The 21,574-nt window shown below is 43.7% G+C and overlaps 1 protein-coding gene across 2 annotated transcripts; it reads left to right on the top strand.

Moving 5' to 3' along the window:
* The first annotated feature begins 5,195 nt into the window (after positions 1-5,195).
* On the top strand, positions 5,196-7,236 carry Amer2 (APC membrane recruitment protein 2). 2 transcript variants are annotated; one of them, XM_013008808.1, is made up of 2 exons: positions 5,196-5,944; positions 6,344-7,236. In XM_013008808.1, exons 1-2 carry the CDS (start codon positions 5,242-5,244, stop codon positions 7,234-7,236), a joined length of 1,596 nt encoding a protein of 531 aa, XP_012864262.1. In that variant the 5' UTR covers positions 5,196-5,241. The 2 variants fall into 2 exon arrangements, with proteins under 2 accessions (XP_012864262.1, XP_012864253.1); XM_013008799.1 differs by having other exon boundaries at positions 5,196-7,236.
* Positions 7,237-21,574: the final 14,338 nt, after the last annotated feature.

Genomic DNA, 21,574 nt, shown 5'->3' with positions numbered 1-21,574 from the left:
AAGTTTTCCTGTCTGCTCTGATCTCAGAAAATATCCCAGGCCCTAGGAGATAACCCCAAAGTCACTTATAGTTCAACCAAATGTTTTGTTTCATTGTGCCAATCTAGGGCATGGCACGAGACAGAGGCCCACAGCCAGCAAGGCAGAATGTCTGGGCCAGCCAGGGAGCTCCACTTGTTTCTTCGGCTATTCAGTATCCTCAGATACTAGCTTCAAAGCCGGTAAACTCAGGACTCTAAATGAGGACAGACTAACCCGAGAAACGGGGACAGGTGTTCACTGATACCCCACTTTGAAAACCCACATGGGGCATTATAATAGCGTTCTCCATCTGTCCAACCTCAGGGGTTAATCCGTCCTAATCTAAGCCATAATAATTGGGTAATCAGACAAGTCACACCGAGCAAACCCAGGCCATTGCTTTGCTGTTCTTTTTGGCTAGAGATTTTTTTTTTCTTTTTGACAGCAAAGTAGAGCTGACCTAGAAATTTCCTACTCAGAGTTTCAATCTTCCAGTAAATAAAAGCAGACACTTGGGAGAAGGAAGCTTGTTTAGAAAAGCCCAATTCTCTTTCTAGGGGACAATTTGAGTCATTGTCTTCCCCCTATCCCCCAACATACAGGATTGAGAACTACTTGGGGCCAGGTCACATGATTCCAGTCTTTGCTGAAAGCTAAAATGAAAAGAAAAGGGGGAAAAAAAAAGAAGTCCCATCCTTAGCTTGGCTAGTGAGCTCAGTGGTGTGAATCCAGGAGCCATTCAAGATGAATAGGTTGGCTGAGATTTCTGACTATTGAAAAAAGAGTAGCCTTGCTGGGATGGTTGGTAAAAGAAACATAAATGAAAACTGAAGGAATATGGATCAGAGTCTTAACCCAAAGCCTGTGAAGAAAACCCAGTAGGTGGTTGGTTACGGTCTGTGGCAGAAAAAAACCTGGCTATTTGAGGATTCACCATCATAAAGAAAAAACAGAGTCTTTTTCTTTTCCAAAGGAGGAAAAATCACCTCCAAGCCAGAGGTCTGGTCACTCACTGGCAAGGGCAAGTGTCATGTGTGTTCATGTCAGTACCCAGCCCACAGGAGCGCTCAAATTCTCCTTTGAAAAAGGATGGATTAGCTGGATGTGCTGGTGTTTCACACCTAGTATCCTGGCTACTCAGGAGGCTGAGATGTGAGGATCAGTGTTCAAAACCATCCCTGGGAGGAAAACTCTGTAAGACCCTTATTTCCAATGAACCAGTAACAAGTTGAGGAGAAGGCATGGCTCAAGTGATGCAGCACCAGGCTTGAATGAAGAAGCTGAGATCTGAGAATCACCGTTCAAAGCTAGCCTGGGCAGGAAAGTCTGTGAGACTCTTAGCCACACAAAAAAAAGCCAGAAGTGGAGGCGTGCTTCAAGTGGTAGAGCAACAGCCTTGAGCCAAAAAGTCAAGCAAGAGTTTGAGGACCTGACTTCAAGCTCTAGCCTATTACTAGCGCTCATGCGCACAGACAGACAGACAGACAGACAGACACACACACACACACACACACACAATGAGCTCCATACCTTCCACTGAGGTAATCTCCAGAGGAGTGGGGAGAGACACTGTCCCCCAATGAGCTAAGGGACCTGAGAGTCATCATGATGGGGACTTAGGCAGGGGACTTAAATGAGGGACAAGGACAGACCAACAGTGGCCTGAAGACACAAGAGTGATTTCTTGTGTGTTTTCAAAAGCCATGAAAGTAGCTGGTGATGGAGTGGGTGATTCCAGAGACTATGATAAGGAAATGTGAAAGCAGAAAGTGGCTTCCTCTAATTGCTGGAACTTGGGCAGAGGGCCCAAGTCTGCACTACCCAGGATAGTGAACACATGCCATCTGTCTGCTGAGGAGGCACAGGGCAAAGCAGAGCTTTTTAAAACGAGCACAAGAGGCAGATGCTGGTAGCACAGATATTTCTCATCTCAGTTACAGGGAAGGTAGAGATAGGAAGATTGAGGCTGGAGGCCAAGTTAAAAAGATAGCAAGACCCTATCTTTGAAAACAAGCGGAGCCTGGTAAGAGACTGCTATAATGCCAGTTAAGCAGGAGGCAGAAGTAAGAGGATCATAGTCTGAGGCCAGCCCTGATAGACGAAGACCCCACATGAAAAGGAGGGAGGGCTGGTCTCAAGTGGTAGATAACTTGCCTAGAAAGTGCAATGGCCCTAAGTACAAGGAACTGGAACTTAGGCTTTGAATGGCTGTTCCAGAGTGAGGTGGATCAATCCTGCCTCTCCTGTTTTGTTTTGCCAGTCCTGGGGCTTGAACTCAAGGTCAATGCACTGTCCCTGAGCTTCTCTGTGCTCAAGGCTAGCACTCTACCACTTGAGCCACAGCGCACTTCCAGCTTTTCTGTTTATGTGGTACTGAGGAATAGAATGCAGGACCTCATGCATGCAAGACAAGCACTCTACCACTGAGCCACCTTCCCAGCCTCCTGCTAGTATTTATATATATATATATATATATATATATTGGAGCTGGTGTTTATTGATATATTTGAATATAAATTATATGTATTTTCATGTTTATTTATATTTCATATGTATGTGTGTGTGTGTGCGCGCGCGCCAGTCCTTGGACTTGGACTCAGGACATGGGTGTTAGCCCAGAGCTGCTTTTGCTCAAGGCTCACATTCCAGCACTTGAGCCACAGCTCTACTTCTGGCTTTTTGTGCTTGATTGTAGATGAGTCTCCTATGGATTTTCTTGCCTGGGCTGGCTTCAAACTGATATCCTCAAATCTCAGCCTCCTGAGTAGCTAGGATTGCAGCCACCAGCACCTGGCTCTGCTGCTAGCATTAGATGACTCCTACTGCTGCTTTGGCTGCCCTCTAATCCTGCATTTATCCATGCCCACAGCCCTGGCATGCTGTCCGCTCACCCTCTGCTATCTGGCCTCATTCTGCCCTCATTTTGGCTGCCCTAAGCCTGCTTTGATTCTGGCAACTGAAAAGACCCCATCCAGTTCTGCAATCTGAAATGAGATATTTGCTCAGAGTGGCTCTGGCTAAATAGAGCAGAAGCAAAGAGGATGTTTGGGAGGTGCTGGTAAGTGGTAACAATGTGGTGACGTTTAGAAGGCCACTCTACTTTAGGTATAGGGGATAGAAAAACAATAGAACCACAGAAAGGAGCTGGGCACCAATGGTTTATGCCTGTAATTCCAGGTACTCAGGAGACTAAGATCTGAGGATGATGATGTGAGGTCAGCAGATAAATCTAAGAGACTCTTATCTCCATTTAACCAATGAGAAGACAGAACTGGAGGTAAGGCTCAAGTGGTAGAGTGTTGGACTTGCGTGAAAAAGCTCAGAGACAGAGCCCAGGTCCTGAGTTCAAGCTCCATTACCACGAAGGCGAGAGAGACACACACAGACAGAGACAGAGACAGAGAGAAGAGAAAGAGAAAAAAGAAAGGTAAAGGAAGAAAGGAAGGAAAAGAAAGGAAGGGAGAAAGTGAAAGGAAGGAAAAAGAGAAAGAGAAAGGAAGAGAGATAAGAAAGGAAAGAAAGCCTACGATGAGTAGGAAAGAGACTGATATTTGTGTTTATGTGTAAGTACTATATATAATTGAATAGTATTTAACACGAGTGTTGAATAATACACAACATATATTAATGATGTGTGTGCTTCTTCAGATTTCTTTTCTCTGCTTATAAGCCCTCAGCTGGGATCATGAAAGCAAATGTCAAGATGACAATGTTAATGATTGCCTTCAAAGTCAGAACATAGAAAAGACCCTGACTGGCCTACTCCCTGGGTGGGCTTTTCCTTTTCTCCAGCCCACCTGGGTCAGGGCTGTTAAAGGGTGCCTAGACACTCAAGGATCCATGTCAGCTTTTCCTGCCCTACAGAGGGAATTGCCGCTACAAGCCAGACTTGGGAGGTACTAGCAACGATCAGGAATAAAGCAATATCTCACTAAAAGGAAAATGAGAGAGCAGAACCCCAGTCAGATCACAAGGCTCACCTGTGCAGTTTCCAAGCTCCATCAATGCCAGCTCAGTCTATTGTGACCAAATGTGAGCTGGGCAGTGCCTTCTGTCACTTGGAGTCTGGGGAAAAAAAGCCATCAATGTCCTCGAAGGACCAGGCAACTGCTGGTTGAGCTTTCTTTGCTGAGATGCAAGTTGGTGCCTGGCTGATGGCTAGTGCTTTTGTAGTAGACATGACAGCCCTAATATTACAGATGCAACATTGATTTGAAGATCATATTGAGCGCTGGTCCAGAAAGATGTAAATGTACACTTAATTCCTGCTAGGCTTGTGAAGGGAAAGACACCAGAATGCATGAAGGTTAGCACATGGGAAATTTGAATGCAGGGCCTTTTGCTTGGCTTTTTTTAAAAACTCAAGCCTGGCACTCTACCACTTGAACCATGTATTCATTTCCATGACTTTGCTAGTTAGAGATAAGAGTCTTGGGGGAAGTCCACAAGTCTTGTGGACCACCCCCCCAGGCTAGCTTTCAACCTCAATCTTCAGATGTCAAGTGAGCCACCGACACCCAACTCAGGAATATTTATGTGTTTTGGGGGGGGGCATTGAGCTACCTAACTTGCTGTGGTGGTGGTGATGGTGGTGGTGGTGGTGATGGTGGTGTGTGTGTGTGTGTGTGTGAGAGAGAGAGAGAGAGAGAGAGAGAGAGAGAGATCCATGATGAGGCTCCCAGGAAGAGCCGATCTAGAGGAGGAATCAGAGGACCCGGGGTGAGTGTAGATGGACTTTGAATGCCATAATTACGATTTCAATGTTTTCAGTCAGCTGGAGAGGCTGTGTTGTTGGCTCTCATCACCCACCTGCTAGGTAGAGTCAAAGCCAAGTGAGCTGGGCTGGGCTGGGCTGGGCTGGGCGGGGAGGGTTAGGGTATTATATAAGCCCCTTTGCAGGAAGGCGTGGAGAGGGAGCTGGTCTTTGCTGTGTGTTTTCTTGCAGCAGCAGCAGCAGCAGCAGCCAGGGAGGCTCAGGTTGATTTAGAATCCGGATGACAGTGGCCTGGCTGGAGCCCAGGGCTGACGAAAGCTGCTTATCCGCCCCCCCCCCCGCCCTCCTCCCCAATCCCTCGGTTGCCATGGAGACGGGCGGGAGCGGCGGCGGCGGCGGCGGCGGCGGCTGACAGTGAGCGCGCGCGTCCACGGGGGTCTGCAGAAAGCGGCGGCGGCGGCGGAGGAAGCCGGGGGTGGGATCGGGGTCGTCTCACGGTGGCAGACATGGACTTACCTTGCGATTGTACCTCGGAAACGCCAGCTCCGGAGCAGCCCTCGGGGAAGATCAACAAAGCAGCTTTCAAATTATTCAAGAAGAGGAAGACGGGGAGCACCCTGCCTAGCATTTTTGGGGTCAAACACAAAGGGGATGGGAAAAGCTCGGGCCCGGCGGGGATGGTGAAGAGTCGGACGCACGACGGCTTAGCCGAGGCGGTGTCGGTGCTGGAGAGCGGCCGGAAGGAGGAGGAGGCGGCCCGCGAGGATGGGGCGGCGGGCCGGGGCCGGGCCGGCCTGGGGGCCCCCAAAGCCCCCGAGGGGCGCGGCGGGAGCTCCCCGGCCAACCACCACAGCGCCGTGGCCAAGTCGCACAGCTTCTTTTCCCTTTTGAAAAAGAACGGCGGCGGCAGGCCGGACAGCGGCCGGGGAGGCGAGCCCTCGGACGCGGGCAAGGCTGCGGGCAAACAAAAGAAGGGGCTGCGAGGGATTTTTAGCAGTATGCGTTGGCACAAGAGGGACAAGCGCGGCGGCGGCGGCGGCAAGGATGGAGAGAAGGAGGCGGCGGCCGCGGCGTGCGCCCCGAGCCCCGGCGGCCTCCTCCTCCCCGGCTCGCTCACCGCCAGCCTGGAGTGCGTCAAGGAAGAAACGCCCCGGGCCTCCGGCCAGCCCGAGAGCCCCACCGGCCGGGAGACCCCGCCAGACCCCGCAGGTGAGCGCGGAGGGGGAGAGGAGGTGCCCACCCCCACCGTCACCAGCACCGATCGCGGCCTGGGCCGTGAGGCCCAGAGCCCCGGGGGTCCGCACGACACGCACCCCCGGGCGGAGGACTCCACGGGGTACCCCCATCCTCATCACCCGCGCACCGAGAAGTCCTGGACACCCCCCGATCCCGGAGCGGATGAGGTCGGCTCGGCTCAGGAGGCTCCCAGCACAGGTGATGTTCTGATAAAGCCTGTCCCCCCTGTCGACTCGGAGTGTGGCAGTGGCCGGGCATCTGCCATCCCTGACCTGTCTTACTCTGTTGACCCACCCTCTGACCCATCGGCCGATCGTATTTGTTTGATGTTTTCTGACGTGACTTCACTGAAAAGCTTTGACTCTCTTACAGGCTGTGGAGATATTATTGCAGATCAAGAAGAAGAGGCCGATTCCAGCTGTGACAAGCACATGCCGGGGTCAGGCCACCACGCCGCCGCCGCCGCCGCCCTGCTCTCTAAAAAGAACCCCACCGTGATTGCTTACCAAGGAGGAGGAGAAGAGATGGCCAGCCCCGACGGGGCGGGTGACACTTACCTGCAGGAATTCTGGGACATGCTTTCCCAGACGGAGGACCCACCAGAAGCCAGGCCCCAAGACCGAGTGGCGAAGGGAGCCATGGCCCAGGAAGCCAAGGCGAGCGTGCCCGAGACAGCCAAAGATGCCAGGCGTGCGGAAGCCGCCAAGGACGCGTCCTCCGTCAAGCGCAGGAGACTCAACCGGATTCCCGTGGATCCCCAGGCCAAGGAGGACCCCAGACACCCCGAGAAGGAGCCGCAAGAAGGAGTCCCCAACAGTGATGAGGGTTACTGTGACTCCACCACCCCTGGTCCAGAGGAAGACCGAGTGAACAGCAGTAAAAAGGCGCGTGTGCCCCGGGACAGTGACAGCGGGGACGCCCTGTATGACCTCTACACGGAGCCCAACGGGAGCCCCGCCGCCCCTCCTGCCAGCGAGGAGAACACCTGTTTGTCCCGGTTAAAGCCTGTGGTGCCAGGCACCATCACCTGTCCATTGCGAACACCGGGCAGTTTGCTGAAAGACTCCAAGATCCCCATTAGCGTCAAACATCTCACCAACCTCCCATCCAGCCAGCCTGTTGGACCCCAACCACCATCCAGGAGCGACCTGCCCAGAACAAAAATCCCAGTCTCTAAAGTGCTGGTCCGGAGGGTGAGCAACCGCGGCTTAGCTGGGACCACCGTGCGGGCAGCTGCGTGCCATGACAGTGCCAAAAAGTTGTGAGAGCTCCGAGATGGAGATAAAAGGGCCCACGTGTCAGAGAGTGTGCAATTCGTTCCTGGAAACTACGGAAGGATGCTTTGCTTTCTCTAAAGAAATTCAGATAGGACTACTCTTGTTTCCCAGCCTGGGACCCAGGTGGTCTTTGGCAGGCTGGAAACAGGGGCGGGAGATGACGTTGGAAAGAGGGATGCTACAATGATCCTCCATCCAAGATAAGTCCCTGGGAAATCTTTTCAAGCACTTTCCCCACCCCACCCCTCCTTCTTTTTAAAAACCTTTTGCTTTCCTTCCTCCCCCCTCCCCCTTCAACATGGCGGAACACTCAGAAGTCACCTTTACTTTCCCTTGTTAAAACAAAAAAACAACAACAACAAAATACAAAAACTAAGGCAACCAAATCTAAGTAAAAGTCATGCCAGAATATGAGTGCTAGAGCCAGAGGGAGGAATCATTGCAGACCAGAGGATTAGTCCTTCCCTCCTTCCCTCCCTCCCTCCCTCTCTCTTGCTTTCCTCCCTTTCTTCTTTCTGTCCGTTTCTCCCTGCCTCCCTTTCTCCCTCCCTCCTCCTCTCCCTCCCTCCCTCTCTTTCCAGGAAAAACAAAAACAACAACCACAAAAAAGGACTCTTTGCTGTATCACTGTGTGACAAACATTTGGAAAGCAGAAAAAGCCAGGTAGTACATACCCCATAAGAAGAGGGAATTATTGATTGGCAGAAAACTTTGCTACTTCCAATAGTTAGATATGCAAATAGGTAAAGATCTACTACAAGGAAAAATTAAAGGCAAGCTTTTGGTTTGGTTGGTTTAGATAATTTGGGGGAGAAATAAAAGGTTCCCAGAGTAGATTTCTGTGTTGTGTTTTCAGAACGCTCCCTAACTGCCCCTCCCTACGGACCCTCCCTCAATAAAAAAAATCAAAATCAGGGAAAAGATTTCAACTAAATGCCATTAGGTACAGGATTTTTTTCACCTTTCTAAGCTGCCACTTTCTTGTGTGTGGATAATACCTATTTTACAGTTTCTCCCACTGTTAAGGTTTTTATACTCTTGTCGATAACCTAAAATTTAAATGTGGTCATATAGTTACATTATGATGACTCCCCACAAATCATGGAAGTCCTTTTATGTAATAGAACCTGGAGCACTGCTGGTTTGGGTTGATTGGACCGTCTGGTTCTCAAAAAAGCAAGAAAATATATACATGGTGTGTTAATACCCTAGAGAAATGGTTTGGCTTTGTCTTAGTTAAGAGTCTGTTTGTCCCCAACCCCCAAACCCTAAATATTGGTTGGCAGAGATTGTTTTTTACATTTTGTTTGTAAAATTTTGAATTCAACTATTCAAAATGCACTGTTGGGAGAGCCAGAATAAGGACCACAGGATGAAAAACAATAGAAAAATATTCTTTTTAATGTCATTTGACTTTTGTTTTATTATCCTAAACCCATACTACTGAGATTTTTTCATATATATATATATATATATATATATGATTGTTAACATGCCTCAGCAGCTTGAATGGTAAAGTGAAACAGTTCCTAGAATGCTATTAATGTCTAATGCTTAAATTATATCCTCTTTGCCACACACTTCAGTGTATTCTTCAAAGGCCAGTGCTTCTACTGGGACTGAGTCATCATATCAGAAAGATTATTCATTATACATGTAAAGATGACTCCAATATTTCTATAACTCTCATTTCCCAGAAAGATTGCTAGTAATGAGCTGCTAGTGTGTGTGTGTGTGTGTGTGTGTGTGTGTGTGTGTGTGTGTGTGTGTGTACTGGGGTTTGAACTCAGGGCTTGGGTTCTGTTCTTAGCTTTTTCCACTCAAGACTAATGCTTTACCATTTGAATCACAGCTTAATTTCTCTTTGTGTGCATGTGTGTGTGTGTGCATGTGTGTGTGTGTGTGTGTGTGTGTGTGTGTGAATTTAATTGAAGATAAGAGTCTCACAGACTTTCCTGCCTGGGCTGGCTTTAAACCACCATCCTCAGATCTCAGCCTCCTGTGTTGCTAGGATTACAGATATGAGCCACCAGTGACAAGCTTTTCTATTTTGTTTTTAAAGGTTTTTTCCCCCTATCCCAAATTAAATATACTGAAGCTTATCTTAACAATGCAAAGGAAATAAAATAAATAGACATCAGAGAAAAACAAGCTTAAGCTAGTAGCTTAAATAATATTGCTAATTTTAAAATAGCAATCCAGTTAGAAAAGGAAACAGAGGTTTACGAAATGCCTATATTGCTTGTTGTCATTACATTGTCTCAGATCCTTCATGTTATTTCGAAGCAGTGTTATAATATTTAATTCCCTTAGATCTGTAGAAGAGTTTCTACATGTAGACATAGCCTTAAGCTTTCTGAGCCCTTTATCAAGAATTTACCCTAGCAGCTCACAAGCACGTTGACACCCAACTGAATATGCATTAATAGATTAAAGACATGTAGAATTATTTCAATTTATAAATATTCTGGAAGCTGTTTCTGTCCTTGAGAGAGCTTTTGAATTTGATATTCCATCAGTACTACTATTTAGACTCAAAATACATTTTCCCCTCGCAAATGAAACAGAAGATGTATTTTTATTTCTAGCAATTTTAGCAAAGACTCTTTAATGCTTGTGTATTTTCCTGCAAGGAACATGTGTGTGTGTGTGTGTGTGTGTGTGTGTGTGTGTGTGTGTGTAGAACTCCATGGCTGAGCTTTAATTGGTCTTTTGTTTGCTTGTATAATCAAGAGTACATGGAAAAGAATACTGTCATAGTAAAAGCTGTTCCTTCTGACATACCCAAAGAAATGGACTAATTTCTATATTCATGCCACTGTACCATCTTCTCTTTGCAAGGCAAATGTTAGCAAACTTTACCTTAATTCCCCATCAGTTAAGTCATTCTAAAGGACTTAAGTGCTTTCTTTTTAAAATTCTTTTTCCCATGGTTTTTGTGGCTTATTTTGTATTGCGTATATCTCTAAAACTTGCACCCCAACTAGTGAAATGAATGATTGTGGAAATGAATTAAATTAAATGGCCTTCTGGCCTTATGGAAAGTCTCTCAGTGGCAGAATTGGTGTGTGGCCTACTTTTTCCCAAAATAGAAGGGATTGGATTTGCTTTCTTATGCCAAGAGCTACTTGCTGTTCTTTGTGTTTGTGAATAGTTGATTAGAATTTTCTACATTTACATTTTTTTAATGCCAATTCTGGGGTTTTAACTCAGGGCTTAGGGTCTCTGAGCTTTTGTGCTCAACACTGGTGCTCTACCACTTGAGCCACAACTCCACTTCTAGTTTTCTGGTTGTTAATTGGAGATCAGAGTTTATGAACTTTCCTTCCTGGCTTTGAACCTGAATCCTTAGATCTTGGTCTCCTGAGTAGCTAGGATTGCATGTATGAGTCACCCGTGATTGGCTGATGGTTTTTATCTAATGCATACTCTAAAAACCTTGTGAGGATTGTTTATCTGGGTTTTTAAGGGAAAGATTAGATAAGAGAAAATAATATTTTCTCATTGTGTATGACTCTAAGATACTCAGTGGCTTAGTGTCTTTTTTTTTTTAATTGACAAAATTAGGGAGAGGAAAAGCTAAGTCAAATGCTGGGTGGAATTCTGTCAGTTTAATAGCTGACAGGAAAGCCTGACCTTAATATCTATGACATAATGTGACTCAAAACATTCTACTTTAGTGCAGAAGTGGTTAATGCATTTATTCTTTCATTAGTACCCAGTGAGAGAAGTTTTATTCACTATAACATTTAAAAAAATCTTTTATCTCTTTCTACATCAGGCATTTTTACTTTCTTCTTGCTATACCTATTGCTTTTATTAGCACACATTAATTAGACAATGTGAGGTATTTCAATGAAATCTTTCATATATGTAAACATTGCACTCTGATCACATTAACTTCCCTACTATTTTAAATAATAGAAGAAATTTTTATTATTTTTACCCACTAACAAGGAAGCCAGATAGAAACTGAAGAACATTCTTTCCATACATTTTCCACAAAAAATGTTTTGCCCACTTAAATACAAGTATACAATAAGTATACAATAATGTGATAATTTGCCCCATTGAAAAGTTTTATTCAGTCTCAATAGTTCTCAAGTATTTGCATTTAAATGAGTATGTAAATAGACCTTCCTTCACTGACCCAGTTATCAAAGTAGACTCTAACAGGATTCCTTTTAACTTTTTTTTTTATATTAACTTTTTGTGCCAGCCTGGGGGTCTGCACTTGGGGTGTGGAGGGCTATCCTTTAGCTCTCCTCACCCCCATCAATGCTAGCTCTCTACTACTTGAGCCACAGCTCCACATCTGGCTTTTTTTTTTTTTTTTGGTGGGGAGTGGTTAATTGGAGAAAAGAGACTTGTAGACTTTCCTGCCTGGCCTGGCTTCTAACCACAATCCTCAGATCTCAGCCTCCTGAGTAGCTAGGATTACAGTTGTGAGCCACCCATGTTCAGCTATCTGAAGACTTTCTGATAGTTGTCTGTATGTGTTGCTCCTGAGAAGCCTTTCCACAGTGAGGATGGCTTAAAGGAGCCAGATAAAAGAAACATGATCATTCTCTGCAGAACGTGAGTTCTAGGGGTGATTCAGAACACCAGCTTCAAGATTGAGGGAAAGCAGTTCCTTCTACAAATGAGAGGGAGAGAAAGGGAGAAAGGGGGGAGGCGGGAGGGAGGGAAGGCGAGAGAGAGAGAGAGAGAGAAAGAGAGAGAGAGGGAGAGAGGAGGGAGGGAGGGAGGGGGAGTAATGTCAAGCCCCTCTACCCAGCTGAAACAGAGCAGTATTTAGGTAAAACATTTGCCCAATTCAATGTGCTATATCTAATAGTTAAATATTAAAAAAAAAACTCCTTTCAGCTTGGGGCTCATATGGCAGCTATGTTGTGACTGAATTGTTTTTTAAATACTTGAGATAATGCTTCTGTTTCTAAAAGTCCTTTTCTTTCTAAAAGTCCTAGTAATTACAGTAATGGTTAACATTTGTGTACCAGGAACTGCTGGTAGCTGTATAAATATTTATTTTTTTAACATCCCTGGCAGGGAGGCTCTGTCTTTTCTAGCATAACATCTTTTCCCTCAACATTGGTGCTCTACTACATAAGCCACACCTCCACCTCCAACTTTTTGGACTTTCCTGACCAGGCTGGCTTTAAATCACAATCCTCAGATGTCGGCCTCCTGAATAGCTAGGATGACAAGACAAGCATGAGCCACCTGTGCCCTGCTACTATGACATCTTTTAATTCATTTCTTTTTGTTGTTGCTCATTTGTAATTTCCTTCCATCATTGTCTCTTCTGTCTTTATTCCTCTATCTCTTTACTCTCTTTCTCTGGTCTTTGGGATGGGACTACAAATTATCTAGTGTCCTGTGGGTCACCCAAGAGCTAAGCATTGCTGAATTCCCTAACACTTTTAACTGGGAAAGCTTCCTCAAGACCACCTAGCTGATATCAGAGATATCTGGTGCTCACAAGGACAAGTTAACTCTTGCCTTCCTTTCTTTCCCAGGATCCTTCTTCATCAGGGATCAATGGGGAAGAGACAGAAACCTCTTCTGCTTTTGTTTGTTTGTGTCAGTCTTGGGGCCTGAATTTAGAACCTAGGTGCTGTCCCTGAGCTCTTTTGCTCAAGGTTAGCTGAGCCTTAGAACCACTTCTGGTTTTCTGGTGATTAATTGGAGATAAGTGTCTTACCAACTTTCCTGCCTGGGCTGGCTTTGAATCATGATCTTCAGATCTCAGCCCTCTGAGTAGCTAGGATTACAGGCGTGAACCAATGGTGCCCCGCACTATTTCTTCCCAGACTGGATTTCCATCATTCCAAATGCAATTCCTTTCTTTTTCTGCCTCAAGTCTAGACTAGGTGTGTTCTGGGTATCGTGTGTACATTTTCAAATTATTTTTTGAATTGTAGTAAGAATATCTAACATGGAATCTATACTCTCAATTTAAAAAATGCTCTTATTCTCTGTACATACACTGTTGAACAGATATCTGTTATTCATGTTGGTATAGCAGAAATTTTATGCCCATGGATGTACAGCTCAGTTCCTGATAACTGCCATTCTCTCTGATTCCATAAGTCAGGCTTATTTTATGTTGGTGGTGGTGGTGGGGCTTGAACTCAGGGCTTGGGTGCTGTCCCTGAGCTTTTTTGCTCAAGTCTAGCATTCTACCACTTGAGCCACAGCACCACTTCTGGTTCTTTGGTGGTTTATTAGAGATAAGAGTTTCACAGATGTTCCTGCTTGGGCTGCTTTTGAGTCTTGATCCTCAGATTTCAGCCTCCTGAGCAGGATTACATATGTGAGTCACTGGTGTCTAGCTAAACTCAATTTAAAAAATTAGTTCATAACCTTCAAATCATCTAAATTACTGAAATTAACTACAAGTTTAAAAAGCATGATCTCAGAGACTTAATAAGCAGATGTTTTTCTTACCTAGGTCAGTCAAAATTGAGGGTTATATTTACCAGTTACAAAAGCTAGTATCCTTACAGATTCTGATGAGTGCTTTATCATTACTAAATAGCCAGCAATGCAATTTCAGACTGAACTCAGCAGGTTATACTCCTGGCTTTTTTTTTTCCTATGTGATTTTATTGACACCTCTTTTAGCAGTTAGGAAAATTAAGTTGGAAATTATATTGCTATTACAACTAATAAGATTATTTTATGGTGTACGAACATAACACATTTGGACACTTCAAAAAATATTAAAGCTCACTGCAATGAAATTCAAGGGGAGAACTCAGTAATTGGTTTCTTTCTTTCCTTTTTTGGCAATACTGGGGTTGGAACTAAGGATCATTGTGCTTGGTAGGCCAGAACTCTACCACTAAACCACACTTCCAGATAAAATACTTAATTATTTTATAGTGAGTTATAAACTGGGTATTTGGAAATTATTCAATAATTGAGGAGCTTTCTGCTCCCTGTGAGAAAACACATTTTTAATATCACAGAGCCCAGGTTCCAGGTTATTTGAAGCCCTCTAAACTTTGGCAGACATTTTCAGAACTTGCTTGTTTAACCAACTCCAGCAGAAATACCTTTAAAAAAAGACAAACCAGGTTGAATAGTACAAAGTATGGAATGTATGCACACACCAAAAACTTGTTAAGACATCACGAAGTAGCCACAAGTAGTCAGGCAGAATTGATCTTCTTTCTCAATTTTCTGACAACTGTTTTCCTCCCCTGTACTTTTATCTTTAAATAAAGTAGAGAGACTAAGAACTCTGTAACACTCACATAATTTTGAGGATAAATTTAGCAGAAGATGGAGGAGCTGATTCATAGTGGAAGGTTTATCAATATCGGAGAGAAAGGATTTGACATCACAGTTCCAACATTTTACCTGTCACCCATCACCTGTCAACTTTGGTACAGCCAAGTAATTTAAATGAGCTTCATCAGTGTCATGGAAACAATTGCAGGTTATTTTAAAAAATAGCGATAAAGAGCCAGGCACTGGTGGGTCATGCCTATAATCTTAGCTACTCAGGAGGCTGAGCTCTGAGGATCACAGTTCTAAGCTGGCCTGGGTAGATGACTCATATCTCCAATAAAAGCTGGAACGGAGCTGTGGCTCAAGTAGTAGAGGACTAGCCTTGAGCAAAAAAGCTCAGGGACTGTGCCCAGGCCCTGAGTTTAAGCCCCAGGACCGGCACACACACACACACACACACACACACACACGCACACACACACGCACACACGCACACACAAAAGTGATAAATTCAAATGAAAGGCTCCATATCTATAATTAGGACTTTTTCTTGTTTCTCTTTGGTCCTCTCTCCCTCCCTCCTTCCTTCCTTCCTCTCTCTTTCTTTCTTTTGTTGGAGACCAGGATTCCAAATGCTGTATATGATGATTCACTCATTGCGTGGTACGCTACCACTTCGGCCACACTTCCAGCCCCAGATACCCCCCTTCCTGCCCCTCCCCGAAAGTCAGGCCTGTCATTTGTGGACCAGCTTTTGGCTGTATTATTTTTGTGCACAGGAGAAGAATTGTTAGTAGGTTTATAGATATTATTTTTCTAATGAAATGCTAAGCCCCACCTCTGTCCCCAAATGAACATCAAAATTGTCTCTTTCAAACCTTATTTTACATTAAAAGATAAGATTCTAAATAGCAATAGGGTCTTATTTCTCCATGCCAATGGTTTAATGGGATAAAGGAATCGATGTTTATATTTTTAAACTTGTAAATATTTTATTTTGGGTATTTTGTACATTTGTTGGGATAACTCCCCGTTGAGCAGATGTGCGGCAGGCATGTTGCTGTTTTGCTGGTCTCTCTCTAACGAATGTAAGAAGCTGGGATTGAGGGTTCACCTGCATCTCCCTCCACATCTTCAAATGAAGGACATTGCTGCCGTTTGGACTGAGGTGGTGAATCCAGTCAATAAATGTTGTTCCTCCTTTCGGTTAAAGCAAATCTTGTTGGCTATCATTTCTTCAGGATCAATTTTATTTCTAATCTGGTCAAATTTTTAAAGAAATTATACCAATGTGTGATGCATGTGACATGTATGCATGATGTGTGTGCCGTGTATGTGGAGTGATGTGTCTATGTGTGATGTGTGTGGTGGGTATGTGGTATGTGTATGATGTGTGTGCATGTATGATATGTATATATGTCTGTGTCATGTGTGATGGATGTGCAACATGTGTGGTATGTGTACAATTTGTGTATGATGTCTTTGTGTGTGATGTGTGTGAATAATGTGTGTGATGGATTGCAAGCATGTGATGTGGCATATGGGGTGTGTGTGCATGTGTGTGTGTGTGCCAGGTAGGAGTGTGATGTATGCATGAATTGCCTGTGTGTGATGTATGTAAATAGCATGTGCATGTGTGTGATGGGAGAAATGTGTGTGATATATGATTTGTCTGTGTATGATATACACGTGTGTGATATGTGCATGTATGTGAGTCATGAGGTGTGTACGATATGTCTATGTATAATGCATTTACATGTGTGATGTGTGATGTGTCTATGCCTGTGTGATGTGTGTGTATGATTGTGCCTCTGTGTGTGATGTGTGTGATGCATGTGTGTCTGGAAGAGACCAAGGGGAGACTCATGTTTCTACTTACACTTAGTAAACAAGTGAAAAACTGACTGATGTGGGCAGCTGCCTTTGGAAAAGTGTGTTTGTTACTCCAGCCCTGCTCCAGAGCCCTGCACTTAGGACATTTCTATGTCTTCAGTCCCGGGTGGGGCCCGCCAGGATGCTGTGACTGGCAGCCCCTGGCCAAATTATTTATTTATTTGTGTGGTCTTTGTTGTTTCTGATTGTAGATGTGTACTCCTTCTATCAAAGAGGTTCAAATTCATAGTATATGTCCACTCCCGTTCAGGAATAATGAGGTTATGCCATTTCGTATTTGAAAAACAAGCAAACAAACAAGAGTTGAACTTTGCATAGGTTGTTTGGAGTATACTTCCCTTAAAATGGGCGTGTTCACACCACAGAGGCTTACAGTGAAAAACCAAGAAAAAAATTTGCCTGCAGAACATGAGGAGGAAAAGCTTTCAAAGTGATAACTAATGGTAACTAATCCCAGAAGAGAAAGCTCACAAAACTTCTACTCCCTCTATTTTGTCCCTTCCCTTCCTCTTGCCTCTTCTCTTTTCTCCTCCCCTTTTTCTAGAATTACTGTATATATAAGGCACTTGGAGATAAGCTGGCTCAATCTGCCCTTTCTTCAATGACCAGTGAGGAAACTAAAGCTCAAAGATGCTTTGAAATAGTAAGATATAATTTTAGAAAAAGAACCCAAGTTTATTAGTCTGTGGTATGCTGCAATAACAAAATACTTAAGGTCTAGCATGCTATAAAAAAAGAAAAGTCTATTTAGCTTACAGTTCTGGAGATATACAAGCATGGGCTGCTAGTATCTGCTTGGCTCTTGTGGGGACTTCATGGCAAATGGCATGCTATGGCAGAAGTATGTGCAAAGGTTGAACAGAAGATGGATTTAGGAGATGTGCCAGGCTTGCTTATAACAACACGTTCTTGTGGGAAATGATCTAGTCTCATGAGACTTGCTTCAATCTCTTCCAAGGGTGATGACCCACGGCTTAATTACACTAAATTTAGTCTCTTAAATATTCCACTCAATGCAGCTACATTAGACTCAAGATTCTAGTACAAGAACCTCTGGGAACAAATTAAGTTTAAACAATAATATAAAGTTTGGGACCAAAGAGAATTTAGGTTTGAGTTTTGAGTTAGATGCCAACTCTGAGAGTCAATTCCTTAACTTCAGTGAGCCATAGTATCCTACCCTATAAAATGAGAATTAGGGCTGGGAAGGTGGCTCAGTGGTAAAGCGCTTGCCTTGCATGCTCGAGGCCCTGGGTTTGATTCCTCAGCACCACATAAACAGAAAAAAGCCGGAAGTGGCGCTGTGGCTCAAGCGGTAGCCTTGAGCAGAAGAGCTGAGGGACAGTGCCCAGGCCCAGAGTTCAGGCCTCATGACCGGACCCCCCTCCCAAAAAAATAAAATAAAATAAAATGAGAATTAATGGGCCGGGCATCGGTGGCTCATGCCTATAATTCTAGTTGCACAGGGGGCTGAGATCTGAGGTTCGTGGTTTGAAACCAGCCCAGGCAAGAAAGTCCGTGAGGCTCTTATCTCCAACAAACTATCCACAAAAAGCCGGAAGTGGTGCTGTGGCACAAGTGGTAGAGGTTATCCTTGAGCCAAAGAAGCTCAGGGACAGTGCCCAGGCTCAGATTTCAAGCCATAGGACTGGCAAAAAAAAAAGAAAGAAAGAAAAAAGAAAACGCTGGGCACTGGTGGTTCATGCCTGTAATTTTGGCTACTCAGGAGGCTGAGATCTGAGGATCATGGTTTAAAGCCAGCCCGGGCAGGAAGGTCTGTGAGACTCTTGTCTCCAATAAACCACCAGAAAACCAGAAGTGGTGCTGTGGCTCAAGTGGTAGAGTACTCACCTTGAGCTGAAGAGCTAAGAGACAGCACCCAGACCCAGAGTTCAAGACCCACAACTGACAAAAAAAGAGAGAGAGCGAGAGAGAGAGAGAGAAAATTATGAGATATGATTTCTAGAGTAACTATGCCTACTTTAGTTATATTATTTTAATTATCAATTAATATATTATTTTAGTATAAGCATATACTATATTATATACTATATATTTATTAATTTATAATTAATAACTATATCAATTATATAATGCATTAATTATATAATATATCAATATATTAGTTTATATTAATTTATAATTAATACATATATCAATTATATAATATAGAATAAATATTTTATATAATAATATATAATTGACACATGTGTTAATATAATTATAATATAATAATTAATGCATCTATTATATTAATACAATATAAAATATGTATTGTATATATCATATATATTATGTTATATGAATACATTGGTTAATATGTTAATCAGCATATTGATTATATTATTATTAAATTTATAGTTATATTAATTTTCAGAAAGGTGAGTGTCCATGATTGTTTTTACTTAAAAAAAGACAGTTACAAAAATTATAACTTCAAGATATGGAAGATATTTACAAAACTACAACTTCAAGAGAACCATGGAAGGGATAACATTGATCAAGGTGCACTGGACTTATACACTGTTTTGTTGAACTGAAATCCCTTTGTACAATTACTTAAAGATAATAAAGCAAAATTAAATCTTTGTAGGTTGGGGCTGGAATATTCTTCAACAAAGAACTTGCTTAGTAGGTACAGGGTAGATATCAATTCCTTAATGGGGTGAAGTTGTGAAACAATGAAGTCTGCTTGTGTAGAAGCAGAAACAAATGATGTGTATTATTAAAAGATATGAATGTGTATTATTTCAAGATATACTAGTCACTCACTAAAAGGCTATATATGATTAGAAAACTGGTAGGGAGAAAAGACTAACTTTGTGGAAGATATGGAAGGTAGTGGCTGATTTGGTTGAGGATTTGGCAGATAAATAAAACCAATGACAGTCCTTTGGAATGGAATCTATTGCACAAGTCATCAGAAGTGTGGCCATGATACACAACTGTAATTAAATACAGATGACCAGGTAGCTTAGCACCGTGGGGCAAAATCATTCATGCATTTACTCTGGAAGACTATGTGGTCCACAGAGGTAGAAAAGAATTGACTTGGGTGAGCAATATCTGCTATTTTGAGCAACCAATGAGCAAGGTCTGGGTTCTGGAAATGTATTGTCTTTTTGATTGTCCTCAGTGAGATTTGCTCTGCTTCTAGTAGGCTGTGGGATCCTGGAACTGAATAATCATTTTTTCATTTTTCATTTTGGGGACTGGTCCTGGGGCTTGACCTCAGGGCTCGTACCCCACCACTTGATCCACAGCTCCATTTTTGTTTTTTATTTTGTTTTTGGTTGCTAATTAAAGATGTATCTTATGGACTTTCCTACCCCAGTGGGCTTTCAACCACAATCCTCAGATCTCAGCCTCCTGAGGTGCTAGGATTACAGGTATGAGACCTGTCCCTGGCTAATAACCACTTCTTAAATTGGTCTCAGTCCCAACGCAACCTTATCTGATACTGTGCCCTCAAATACCATGTATTTGACACAGATGGCCCCTGAGAGTGTGGGGAGCTGCCAGGTGCCAGGGCAGGCCAAATTAAGGCAGTGTTCAGAGTGGATTTGAACTCATATGCTGTTTTCATTGTATACAAAACTTCAGTCTTCAGGTATCAACTGTGAACCTAAGGATATAAAAACAAAACCAAAAAGTGGTCTTATTGGGTGCCAGTGGCTCACACCTGAAATCCTAGCTACTGCAGAAGTGAAGATCTGAGGATTGTGGTTCAAAGCCAGTCTGGGCAGGAAAGTCCTTGAGACTCTCATCTCCAATTAACCACTTAAAAACCAGAATTGGAGCGGTGGCTCAAAGTGGTAGAGGCAGTAGCCTTGAACAAAAATGTTCAAGACAGCTCTTAGTTATAAAGTTCATTTTGTTCATTTTTAACATAGTGTCTGGTTACAACTTGCATGGGGGTGGGGGGATGAGTTGGGGAGGTGGGAGGGAAGGGATAGAAGGGGAAAAACAAAAGAGGGGATAACAATGCTTGATAGGAAATGTACTCATTACCTTACTCATGTAAATGTAACCCCTCTGTACAATATCTTTACAATAAAAAAAACTTTTTTTTTAAAAGACAACTCCCAGGCCCTGAGTTTAAGATCCTCAGCTGACACACACACATAATTTTGCCCTTGAATTTTCCCAACCACCTAGGCTCTGTATCCTCAGATTCCTACAAAGCGTTGTAGGGCGTGTCAGGTGCTCAAAGTCAGCAGGAGTGTTGAGTGACAGGTATAAGGTTAGGGAAAACGGATTGGATCAGTCAACTTTCCATGACTGTGACAAAAGTTGAAAATGTTATTTTAGCTCATAGTTTCAGAGGTTTTAGTCCATGCTTGCTTGAGCTTGAGGCAGGCAGCACAGTACAGCTCAGCAGTTGGAGGAGAAAATCTGTTCACCTCCTAACAGCTGGCAGGCAAAGAGAGAAAGAAAAGAGGGACCAGGTTCAATATCCCCTTTAAGGACAGGCCCCCAATGGCCTAACTTCCTTCCATTAGGCTCCACCCCTTAAATGGTCTACCTCTTCCCAACAGCACTACAGGTTGGTGACTAAGCCTTTAATATATGGGCCTTTGAAGGAACATTCCAGATCCCAACCATAGGGGGGGGGGGGACATTCCAGATGGGCTTGTGGCTGCAACTAGATCCCTATCTCCTTAATACTCCTAATTACTCAGGAGACTGAGAACTAAGGATTAAGGTTCAAATCCAGCCTGGGGAGGAATTCATGATACTCATCTCCAATTAACCGCCCGGAAGCCAGAAGTGAAATATGTGTTGGTACTGCATCATGGAGTTGATTGGACATCCCCATCTTCTTCCTTTCTCATTGTAGATCTCTGAATTGAGGATTGGTTTGATTTCAAGTCCTCTTGTCTTTATAACTCCTATGGCAGGTCCTTATAGGGCCCTTGAAATTGTTCTCTGTCCTAGGTTTATGCCTGTAATCCTAGATACTTAAGCAGCTATGAATGGGAGGATCATGGTTTGAGGCTAGCCTGGTTAGAAAAGTTGGGAACCCTCCCTTTTCAACCCATAGCTATATGGGTGATGTGCACCTGTCATGTCAAGCTACATGAGTGGCTGAGAAGGGAAGATCATGGTGCCAGGTCAGCTCAGCAGGAGAGTTGGTGAACTCTGACTCTACAGAGGGAAGCTGGATATAAAAGTGTGTACCAAGCTCAATGTG

Source organism: Dipodomys ordii, unplaced genomic scaffold (genome assembly GCF_000151885.1).
Source record: "Dipodomys ordii isolate 6190 unplaced genomic scaffold, Dord_2.0 Scaffold1, whole genome shotgun sequence".
In the NCBI taxonomy this organism is placed as follows: Eukaryota; Metazoa; Chordata; class Mammalia; order Rodentia; family Heteromyidae; genus Dipodomys; species Dipodomys ordii.
The sequence above is the reverse complement of the archived record's forward strand: the minus strand, read 5'-3'. Positions and strand labels throughout refer to the sequence as shown.